This window comes from Castor canadensis, chromosome 6 (assembly GCF_047511655.1).
Source record: "Castor canadensis chromosome 6, mCasCan1.hap1v2, whole genome shotgun sequence".
In the NCBI taxonomy this organism is placed as follows: domain Eukaryota; kingdom Metazoa; phylum Chordata; class Mammalia; order Rodentia; family Castoridae; genus Castor; species Castor canadensis.
Window position 1 is genome coordinate 40,073,174 of NC_133391.1, and position 12,226 is coordinate 40,085,399.

Below are 12,226 nucleotides of genomic sequence, written 5' to 3' on the forward strand. Positions count from 1 at the left end.
ACCTAGCATGTGTGAGGTCCTGGGTTCCATGCTCCACCCCACAAAGTAACAATAATAATAGAAAGATGGCGATCAATGCAGGGCAAGGACTGGTGGTCTGCATGGAGGAAGCAAGTAACCACATGGGACTGTAACCAACTTTCATTAGAAGCCTAAATTAAGTGATAAATTAAACTACAGATCCTCTTCCTCTCCAACTGTTTGGCGTCAGGCAGTTTGCTGGCGGAAAACACAGAGCTGGAAGCTGGCTCTTAACTGAGGCGTTAGGAGGGCAGGGTGGGGCAGGACCTGGTTTTTCCCACAGCAAACACACTAGTTTGTTGCGGGGGGAGTCCTTGTCTTTTTAATTGACAGCTGAAACTGCACACAGTCGCTGTGTACAACAGGACGTTTTGGAGTATCTACGCATCACGGAATGACTAAATCTTCCGGGTCAGTGTCTGCGTTACCTCACATCAGTGCTGTTTTTGTGAGAGCATTTTTTAAGAATATAATATGTTATTAACTGTCATCACAAGATTGCACAATCGATCCCCTAAACTCATCCCTCTTGTTTAACTGAAATTGTGGGTCCTTTCCCCAACGTCTCCCTTAGTCCCCCAGCTCCTGGTGACCTCCATTCCACTCTCTGCTTCTCCAAGGTCAATGCTTTCAGACTGCACAGATGTGTGAGATCGTGCAGTATTGACAATGCTGTGCCAGGCCTATTTCACTTAACGTAAGTCACTCCTGGATATACATCCAAAGGAAATGAAGTTGGTATGTCAAAGAGACACCTGCACTCCTGTGTTCACTGAAACATTTTTCACCATAGTGCAGAGATGGGAACAACCTAAGTGTCCACCAACAAATGAATGGGTTGAAGGTGTATACAATTGAATACTATTCAGCCATACAAAAGATGGAATCCTGCTATTTACAATAACTTGGGTGAACCTAGAGGACATTGTGTATTGTTTTTATTTCATTTTAGAATCTCCAAGCTCCCCAGAAGCCTTCCTCCAGGAATGGGGTGCTCTCTCCTTATAGAATAGAATAACAGTCTGAGCTTTTGCTATAGAAAAAGGCAGAGAAGAAGTGGTCAGTGAGATCAAGAATGTGGAGACAGAGAAGTCACAACTAAGTGTGGCCAACAGGATGTCTCTGGGGCTACTGGCTGACCACTAGCCTTTCCTGCCTGGCCACTCCTGCTAGCCACTGCTCCTGCTGCCCCCTGCCGGTGCACGGCTCCCTCCTTCTGTGCCTGCAGAAACACTGCCTGTCCTCAGGGACAGGCTTCCCTCTCCCCCACAACCAGCACCTCTAAGCCAGCTCCAGGGTGGTAGAAAGTTACTTCCATGCCTCACCCACCCGCCACCCTCCACTGCTGGCGAGCTCCCCAAGGGGGAAGTGCAGAGGCTCTGAGGGCCAGGCCTGGGACCAAGTGCACGGTTGTGGAGCAAGTGCAGGACCTGGCCATGCCCCAGATCTGTGTGAATCTTATAAAGTCAACTTCAGTCTCCCCACCCTCTGTGCCCATCACCTTAAAGGCCCCAGCTCTGCTGCCACCCCACAGCCCTGCATGGCCCCTCTGCTCCTGGGCACTGGCCCTGGCAGAGCCTGCCTGGTCTGCCAAGACATCAGACATGACTGGGCTCCTTCTGTGGCCCCCTTGCCTTCTTCACGCTTTCAGAGTCAGACACTTCAGGTGCAGGCGGGGCTTGAACCCTAACCCCCAGTCTCACAGCCCCTGACATTTCACATCTGGCCTGAGGACACATCACTTCACCACCCAGGCATCTGTGGTTGCTTTTCAGTGATGTCCTGTGGCGTGGGTGGTGACATGAGTGGCGCCCAGGCCTGCCCACTGTACCTAAATTCCAGCTCTGCTCTACTATGAGAATCAGGCCTACAGGGAAGGAGCCTTCCTCGAAGGAAGCCTCCCAGTGACATCTCAGGGGCACTGTGTCCTGACTGTGAATTTCATATGACAGGACATGCCTGCCCTGTGCCCATCCTCCTCCTCTCAGTGATGCCAGGTCAATCAGGGCAGTGGGCTTTCAGGACTGAAGGAACACTGAGACCAGCCATGTCTTGGAGCAGGGTGGCCCACCATCCTGGTTTGCCTGGGATTTTTTTAGGTTTCGCATGGAAAGCTCTGTATTCCAAGAAATCTCACTTTGTAGGACAAAACTGGAGATCATTGGTCACCCTGGCTGGGAGCATATTCTCCAGGGTCTCACTACACACATAAGAGTCAGAACCCAGGGGTGGGGCCCAGCTGACTGCGTTTTAATGAGCCTTCAGACGATTCCTGTGTCGGCTCAAGAGAACCCCTACCCTCCCCACAGGCAGGACAGTGGACTGGGGGGAAGGTAGTGGGCCTGTCCCGATGCGGATGGCCAGAACCAGCACAGGGCTCGGCTGGGTGGCACCGGGACCCCCATCTCAGCCCCCAGGCTCAAAGCAGAGTCACCAAGGTTGACACCAGTCAGCCCGTGAGGATCTGCCAATTGATCAGGCACTGAAAGTGACTATGGGGCTCAGGGAAGGTGGGACGGCTACCCTCTGAGCCTTGACGTGTTTGGTTAGGTAGGAAGTCAGGATGCTTCAGGTCCAGGGTGCAACCAGGCAGGAGGCAGGGGAGGAGGAAAGGATGAACGCGCCTCTCAGAGGCCAAAGACGAGACCAGGTGTTGGCGCAGAAGATCTGGGAGGGATGGTCCCCTCTCACTGACACCCCCAGACTTGCTCACTATTCTGTATCCGGTGCTGAGCCTGGCCTGCCTCCCACCATCAACTCCTGTCTCTTGGGGACACTTCCTCCACTGGTTGAGGAAGTGCACCTCCCAACTCCTATGGACAGAAACAAATCCACTTAGGCAGCAGCTTGGGGACATGGCCGAGGCCATCCAGGGCCTGCTTCCTCCATTGGCTTCGGGGAGATAAGAGTGACTGTCAGGGGACCAGGGTCTGCTTCCCCTCTTCAGGGGCTGTGGCCAGTACCCCCCCCATTACTCCCCGAGAAGAGGAAAGCTCAGGGGAGAGGTGACTCCCATGGAGGGGAACGGGTCAGGACAGTGGCAGTTGGCTGGGAGTGGTTGCTACCTCCCCCACTCCAGCCCTGTCACCTTATTCTGGAGGCTGTAGCCCCCAGTGCTTGGACTCCAGAGCCGTCCTGGGAGGGGACAGGGGTGGGGAGAGAGAACGGGAAGATAAGCATGGCCTGTTCCCCATCTTCACGGCTCACAAACACCCCAGGCCATTCCAGCTGACCCCCTCCCCCCCGTTTAAAAATGTCCCCTCCAAGTCCGCATGCCCCGCTGTCCTGTGTGTATCCCTAACAGCACAGTCCATGGTGTAGCTCTGGGGAAGGGAGCCCTTGCAGCCCTCACCTGACTGAAGCTCTCTGCTGCCCATGGTGCCAACTCCACTCCCTGTGTCTCCTCCTGTCCCCTTGTCCAGGCCTGGCCTTGACTCACAGCCCTCAGCTTCCCATTTTCATCCTCCCTCCCCAGCATCTCCAGGTGCATAGGTGACCCTGGGACAGAGCAGGAACTCACTAGAATCCCCATTCCTAATCATCTTGATCTTTAGAAAAGGCAAAATTAAGATTTGATGAGTATTTGCTATATAGATTAACAGTAGTACATGAACAAAATTTATATATATATATATATATATGCATATGTATGAGATGTGCTCAGAATATGCTAATGAGGTGATGAACAGTCAAAAGAGCTTGACGACTAGTACCTGGCGTCACCCTCTGGTCCCATGGCCCCAGCTGCAGGGCCCCTGGTACATGCCCTCGCACTCTTTTTTGAGGAGGAGGGAGCAATGCTGAGGCTTGAGCTCAGGATCGTGTGCTCGTTAGAAGGGCACTCTACCACTTGAATAACACAACACCCCCAGCCCTTTAGTTATTTTTTGGATAGAGTCTCAGGTTTTTGCCCAAGACCAGCCTCAGCCTGATCCTCCTACCTACGCTTTCCATGTAGCTGGGATTACAGGCATCATGCCTGGTTTCTTTGTTAAGATAGGGTCTCACTAACTTTTTGCCTGGGCTGGCCTTGAACTTTGATCCTTGTGATCTCTGCCTCCCTAGTACTGAAAGTACAGGCATGCACCACCACCCACAGTCTCTTGCACACCTCTGTACTTACTGCTACCTCTGCATATCAGGGTGAAGGTAGCTGTGACTAATGGCACATCTAAACATGAGCTTAAGGGAGCTACATGCTTGCCGGTGTCTCATGTACACCAAGCCTAGAGGTGAGCAGCCCAGGGATGATATGGCAGCTCCCAAATCACCAGAGACCCGGGTTCTTTGGATGCATTGCTCTGCCCGTTTTAACCTATGGTTTCCAGTTCATGATACAAAATAGCTGCTTGAGTTCCAGCCATAATATCAGCATTCCAACCAATCAGAAGGGCAGGGTAAAGAGAGACAAGCATCCCCCCTCACTTTAAGGATACTTCTAATTATCAGAGATAAAGAATATTTATTAATGACAAAGGAGTGGATCCACCAGAATGATGTCATACCTCCAAATCTGTATGCCCTCCATCAAATAGTTGCAAAGGATATGAAGTATATGAAGTGTGTCTCTTTTAATTAGCAGAATTAAAAGAGGGGCCACGAGTTCATAGGCATACTGAGAGTCTATCATGTACCTTTTTCAATAACCAGTAGAGCAAGCAGACAAAACCAGAAAAGATATGGAAGATTCTTAAAAAATTGAATAAACAAGTTCGATCTAATGACACCTAAGAATTCTGCAGTCACAGACCAGACATGATAGCACACACCTATAATCACAGCTACATGGGAGGAGGATGCCAAGACCCTACCTAAAAAATAACTAAATCTAAAGGGACTGGGGCATAGCTCAAGTGGTAGAGCACTTGCCTAGCAAGATTGAAGCCCTGAGTTCAAATCCCAGTACCACCAAAAAAAAGAATTCTGTACCTGCAGTGACAGGATATACATCATTTCCAAATGCCCATGGTCCATACGCCCCAAAAGTGTCAGTTTTGAGAACGTGTATGGACCCCTTCTGCTTCCATACCCCATGCCTGCCAGCAGTGAATCCTGGCAATGTCTAGCAGAAAGGGAGGCTGGGAAGTGTCATCTGCTCCAAGTAGCCAGGTACAGTCAACTAGAGCTGAGAGCTAATGTTCCTAAAGAAGAAACCAGTGCTGGGGAGGCTGCAGCCTCTGGGCCTCCCCCTCCTCGTCCCCTGACAGATCTGCTACAAGGGTGCTGCACAGTGAGTGAAAGCTCAAGCCCAGAGGCAAAGGCTCCTTATTTGGTTATGCTGCACAGAGAGGTTACATAACTTGCCTAGGTCACACAGCTGGTAAATAGCAGGCATCTGGCTCCAAGCCAAATGGGGCTGCTGCCACCCCCAGCACAGGACACCACCATGGTGGGGGTGATATAAAGGATAGCTACGTGACTTTAGAGAAGTTATTTAAATATGTTGGTTGGGTGTAGTGGTACATACCTGTAATCCTGGCACTTGGAAGGCAGAGGCAGGAGGATTGTGAGTTTGAAGCCAGCCTGGGCTACCTAGGAAGACACTGGCTTGAAAAGTCAAAAAAAAAAAAAGTTAATTTCTTCACCCTTCTGCAAAAGGTTGTATTGAGCACAATCACGTCCTCTGACTGACGCTCTGTGGTTCTCCCCTCTCTGCCAATAATGGCTAAGATTCACCACTGGAAATGTGTCTTTTTTTTGTTAAACCTTGTGTTACTTAATTTTCTTGTTGCTGTGACAAAACACCTGACAGCAAGCCGAGGGAAGGAGGTTGACTTTGGTTCACGGTCTCAGAGGGCTCAGACCACGGTCACTTGGCTCCGTCGATTCTCGGCCCATGGTGAGGCAGAACGTAACAGCAGCAGAATTGCATGGCAGAAGCCGGTCACCTGTGGCAGCCAGGAAGCAGAGAGCAAGGAAGGACCAGGGATCTGAAAGCCATGCCCCCAGTAACCACTTCCTCTATCTAGGACCCCTGTCCTAAAGTTTCCAGAGCCTCCCACCTAGTGCCACCAGCTGGGGACAAGTATTGAACGCATGAGCCTGTGGAGGACATATCAGATTCAAACCATAACAAATTTTTTTCTGTCTTCTGCCTGAAGTCCCTTTTAAAAATGCAGTTTGTCTTCACGGGGTCCTGACCCTTGGACAAAATGAGTTTCTCAGGCCCCTTTTCTGTGGGTCCAGAGAAGGTTGTGTTGGAGAGTCTGTTGGGCCCTGGCTTGGAGTAGAGGGACTTATGAAGGGAGAAGACCACAGAGAGGAAGGTCAGGCCCCACCAGGTCCATCAGGTGACAAAGGGCCCAAGGAGCCCAGAGGGTCCTGACACCGTCTCTCATCAGGGCCAACTGCAGAGTGACCAAGGGACGGCTCCCTGGTCAGTCACCAGTGCCCCCATCCATCACTGTTTCCACAAACTTCCTTTCTCTCTCTCCTGTGTTTCTTCCACTGCCCTTCCTTTCCAACTAAATGAGAGAAAAATGGGTTTTGTCGGGTTTTTTTAACAAGTAGACGAAAAGTCTTAAATTACCTTCTTCTTCAAGGTCTGCAAATAGAAATCCCAGAGAAGACAGCCACCTTTTCTTTGCTCCCTCTCCCTTTCTGTCTCCAGGAGCCCATGAGCTTGAAATAAAAGGCAGAACGCTGGCTCATGAGGAAGTACCTAACTTGACCTTGGCCCAGCACCCAGCAAGGAGGAGCGCAGGTTGAGTGGAGATCCGGCTGGGAGTGATGGAGGGAGAGGTAGAAGTGGGGAAAACAATACTTATTGCTGAGATTAAGAGATTCTCTGAGTAGGGATGAGTTTTGAAAGAGCTGCTACTCTGTGGACATGGGTGTGCAGGGCCCAGAGTGCACATGGATCAAGGGGACAAAGAAACCACAGACTCGGCCCACTGAGGCCCAAAAGGAAAACAGAACCAGTGTGCAATGGGCCTCCCCTACCTCTGCCACCGCAACCGATGTCACAGTTCTTAGGTGGTCCATCAGGGCGAGAGAGGAACACGGTGTTGGGGCAGAGGCTGGGCACTTTGAGACTGGAATCTGGGGTTCTTGGCTCTGTGATGTGGAATGATGACATTTACGGAGCACTTTCTGTAGGCCAAGGCCTGGCCGAGCCCTTCACAGTTAGCTCATTTGATCTTCCAAACAACCCTCTGGAGTTATTATCCACACTGACAGATAACTCTGTGGGGTGGGAGGCTGTGCCCTTACTAAGTGTCACACATTTTGTGACAGATTGGGGTTTGAACCCAAGAGTCAGACTTCAGCGTCTCTTGTATTTTTTCCTACCAAGCCCTGGGCCCATTTCCTCCTCTGGAAAATTAAGGTTCGGGGTAGGGGTGGGGCAAGGGCTATGGCCTGAGGGATCATCAAGGTCCTTTACAGCACGGATGCTCTGGTTAGGGGGCCTGTGCCTCAGCTGTGTGCACAGGTCCTGCACAAATGCTGAATGGTGCAGCTTCCCAATGCAGAGCTGAGTGTGTGCGCATGTGTGTAAGGCAGGTAAACATGTGCCCTGCAACCCTGGTGAGACAGGAAGAGAATAAGAACACAAGACCAGCATAAAGTCTTAGAGGACCTGTAGGATAGACCTATGTCATGAGGACACAGCCGAGGTCTAGAAAATTCCACCCAGATTGGGTGCTGCATACCCTTTACCCACCTGGCCACATGAGCCATCAAGGCCTTTGCAGGGGACTTTGCTGACAGGGTGACATTGCTCCCCGTGGCTTCTCCCACCCAGCGTGTGTGTGTCCTTCACAGATCCAGTGTGCCATTACAAGATGGAGCAGGACGACTGGCTGACTGTCTACCTGAGGTACCTGCTCTTCGTCTTCACTTTCTTCTTCTGGGTAAGTAAGCCACATGCACATCCCCTCCCGAGCACAAATGACCCAGGCCACCTCTGTTTCTGTGAGTCACCACTCTGAGGGGGATTTCTACCCAATCCAAGAGCCCCCCTTGGGCCTGTTTTGCCTGCTTCAAAACAAGTGTGTACATTTGCTTCTGAGGGGGAGGAAAAGAATCCAATGTGCAGGTATACACTATGTGCCAGCCCCCTGCACAAAGGGCCCAATCTGCCTTCCCTGTCACTTGTCCTGTGGTGCCCATGAGAAACATGACTGCTAGAACAATGTTCTGTCTGCACAGAAGCTCACTGGCCTTTCCTGATTCACAGTCTCCAGGCCAGAGCAGAAAGACTGAGATAGGAGACCCAAGGCAACCACTGCTGTGATGGAAATGGTCTGGTCTCTCTGGTGGCATCTCAGGAAGCCTGCCTGGCTGAAATTTTCCAAAATAGTGTGACATCTGTCCACCAGACACAATCATCTGGGTAACTGGGAGCAGAATACCACAGATCTCCCCCAAATGGCCTAACTCTGGAATGTGTGGGTTTTGCATTGCCATCTCAAGAAATTTGGGGGCGGGAGGATGGCAAGAAAGCACCTGGCTGGACTGAGGACCTGCCTGTTGCTGATGGTGTAGCCTGGGGCAATGCTCCCCCAGCTACAGTTAGGAGTCACTTCTAACCACTTGGGATTACACATTGAATTTAGTGGACATACCACCAAGGCAACCTCTGCTAAGGCAGTAAGAGACAGTGAAAGACAATACTCCCCACCCCCCAGCAGGGTGTCAGAAGGCAAGTGTCCCAGTGGGGTCCAGCCTGGGGTCTTCAGGCTCTTTTCTGTCCAGGCTGGGTTCAGATTGGGAAGGATGGTGTTGGAGTCATATATATGGGTTTTAAAGTGTTTTGGAGCATAGACATCCATTAGGTGCTATCTGTTAAAAAGTTTAGCAATCTCATGTTTGTTTAAGTATGTTTTTACAAAGTTCCTGAAACAAATGATAAAATGATTCGCCACTTTTATCTTCCTGGCCAAGAGTTTCCTGGAATAGGGAGGCCTGATGGGGGGGACAATGGGAAATAAAGCCATGTGGCTGAGCACTGGAAACTGTGAGTCTAGAGTCTCAGAGAAGTACCCAATAGGGTTTCGGGAGTCTTACTAGGTAGGCATTTCTTTTTAAGATTAACTGTGTTTTTCCTGATCATAAAAATCTTGTGTACTCACTACAAATAATCTTCAAAATTAAAAAAAAAAGTATAAGAAAATAAAAAACTACCTTTATCTCACCATGTTGGTTCCCTGGGGCTGCTGTGACAAAATACCACAAACAGGATAGTATTAAATAGCAGAAATCTTTTCTCTCATAGTTCTGGAAGTCCAAAATCCAGCTGTCAGCAGGGCCACACTCCCTCCCTTGCGTCTTCCAGCTTCAGGCAGTGGCCAGTGACACAGGACCTTCTTTGAATGCAGTCTCTGTTCTCTACCTCTGTCCTCCCATGATGGTACTCTGTGCCTCAGTCATCCCATGGCCTTTTCCTCTTCTTATCAGGACACCAGCCCATCCTAATAATTTCATCTTACCTTGATTTCATCCACCAAGACCCTGTTTCCAAATAATCTCACCTTCACAGGTACCGAGGGAGGGAGGATTCCAAAATATCTTTAAGGGACATAGTTCAACCCATACCACTCGCCATCCCAGAAGCAGCAAATGCTGACATGACCCAGCCAAGAGACAGTGGGGACCTGCACTGTGAGAGCGTGTGCGGGAATGGAAATATTTGGAGGGTCAAGGGCCTAAGGAGGTAAAACTGACAAGAGTTGCTTATTAGTGGCTGGGTTGGGAGAACGAAGAATCTGGGATACACAGCTCTTTGGTGGGTGGTGGAACCTATCATTGGCACAGGGAACTGGAAAGAGAAACAGTTTGGTGTGAGAGGCTGTGATCAGGTATAGACATGGTGGGCTGGGGTTGTCAGGAGACACTGAGCAGGGCCAACTTAGAGTTGGTGGCTCTAAGTCTCAGGAGTGAGCCAGGCTTGTGCCCCAGCCTTGAGAGATGAGATGGTCCCCACACGGACACAGTGAGCTGTGGAAATGGTGAGAAACAGATGGATCAGGGAGACTGGGAAGGAGGAGAGGGGGAGGGAGACCTGGGCTTCTCCTCACTGAGTCTGGGTGATCAGTGGTCCCAGGTCACCCTTGCCCTGAGGGAACTCTGGGATGGGGAGCTGTTAGTGCTAAAACCAGGAAAGTTCCAGCTAACTGGAATGAGCAACCACCCTGGGGGGGCAGAGGAAGGGGGCCACCAAGAGCCAGAGAAGCAGGAGGGAAGCCAGGAGAAGTATGGGTCACAGGCCCTGGAGACCATGCAGGTCATCAGTTTGGACAGTTGGCATCCTGACACCTGAGAAAGGCCTGGGGACAGAGCAACAAAGAGCCACAGGTTTGTGGGTGATGCTTCCAGGAGGGCAGGGAAGGTGCGGTGGGAGGAACAAGATGTTTCCATGGGCCAGAAGAGGAGTGAGGCACAGTGGCCCCGGGGCCAGAGGCCTGCTGGCTCTTTAGTGCCATGTGCTGTTGTGGAGTGCTTAGCCCAGAACACCTGTGGAGAGGCCGGGAGCTTGCCCTTCCTGCATGGATGGGCGGCAGAGGGTGACCAGAGCCGCTTCCCTAAGGGGAGCTTCCTGGATAAAATTCCTAGCTTCCAGTAAAAATTCACCCTGCCTAGGGGACCAGCTTCCTAGGGACCCTGTCAACCAAGCCTCATCCCTCTTATGGAGATGGTGGGCTTTGGAAAGTTCTGGCCTCCTCCTCAGGACAGGCGTCCTGACATTCTGTCCTCTAGACCTGACATGCAATCCTCAGAAGTAGATAGGGGTCTGACTCCTCCCAAAGCAGAGCACAGTTTTATAGCTTTGCAGCACACGAGTCACTGCGAACTTACCAGAGTTTAACAGGGAGAGGGTGTTGTCCAGGAAGGATCAACCTCCTCCCTGAAGTTTCCCTCCCACACAGACAGACACACCCCCAAAGTCCAATTGCTTCCCCCTACCTGCACCCCAGTTATAAAACAGAGCAGGCCTGCATTGAGCTGGTAGGTGCTCCCCCTCGCTCCTCTCTGCCTTCCTAGGAGAACTGTGATGCAGAGGCTTGGGAAGGCCCTTCTACTTGTCCCCCTCACCCTCCACTGCACAGCCCAAAAGCAGAAAGTGAGCAGAGAACAGAGGCCAGTCACCCAAGCTAAGAGGACCAGAGGGAAAATGCAGACTCCGTCTTTCCTCCAGGACCAAGATCCTCCTCAGTGTCTCCTTGCTGGAGTCCATCAAAACCCAAGACACCTTTGTGGTCGTTATGACCAGCATTTAAAGACCTGGTGCAGGATGTCCTCTGCAGTCCTCCACTCAGCCCTGATGGCCACCTCATTCTTGTCCTCACTTTATGGATGGGGAGCAGGCCCGCCAAGTTCAGACTCTCACCCAAGATCATCTATTGGTGATAATTAAAGCTAGTTGGCACCTAGGTATTCTAATACCAGGTCAGTAATCAGAATGACTACTTAAAATTCACCCCACAACCTTTTTAAAGCACCCATTAACTGTCTAGCAGAGTCCTTGACAATCAGGGCACATCAGTGAGCAAGGTTCCCAACTGTTCTGGACCTCAGCCCTGTGGGCGTCCTCCCTGCTACTCTTCTGCATCATTCTAGTTCATCCTCCAGTACCCTTTGAGGCTGTGCACAGCTCTGTTAGAGCCCCATTTACAGAGTGTGAAGCAAGCTTCTCACAGCCCAAGGGATTCACCCAGCTCTCTGTGATCCTAAGCCACCATAGGGGATTACCACGCTCTGTGATCTCTAACTCCAAGTTCCCCACTATCCCCACAGTGTGGGAATATGTGGATTTACAAGACAACAGAGCATGCTGGAAAGGCTCAGGCTCCAGGGTGGGATCAAGGTCAGGCCTCATTATTTATTTGCCATGGGATATTACATGTGATGGACTGAAGAGTGTCTGTCTTGGATTTGTGTGCAACAGCCCTAACCTCCAGTGTGACTGAATGTGGAGGTAGGGTCCTTAGGAGGTAAGCAACTTTAAGTGAGGTCTAATCCAATAGAGATGGCAGCCTTATAAGAGTCTCTCCGCTGGACATAGTGGCACATGCCTGTAATCCCAGATACTCAGGAGACATAGGTAGGAGAATTGCAGTCCAGACCAGCCCCAATCAAAAAGCCGAGATAACCTATCTGAAAAATAACTAAGGCAGGAAGGGGCTGGTGGAATGACTCATGTGATAGAGCTCCTGCCTAGCAAGCATGGAGGCCTGATTTTAAACTCCAGTTCTGCCAAAATAAA

The 12,226-nt window shown here is 50.8% G+C and overlaps 1 protein-coding gene across 6 annotated transcripts in view; it reads left to right on the forward strand.

Annotated features, from left to right (window-relative positions):
- Tspan11 (tetraspanin 11) overlaps nt 1-12,226 on the forward strand; it is a 96,418-nt gene that overhangs the window by 21,330 nt on the left and 62,862 nt on the right. For all 6 annotated transcript variants that reach the window (XM_074076272.1, XM_074076269.1, XM_074076271.1 and 3 more), the window contains exon 2: nt 7,786-7,874. In XM_074076272.1, the coding sequence (XP_073932373.1) occupies nt 7,806-7,874 (69 nt within the window). In that variant the 5' untranslated portion in view covers nt 7,786-7,805. The remainder of the gene's footprint in view (nt 1-7,785; nt 7,875-12,226) is intronic.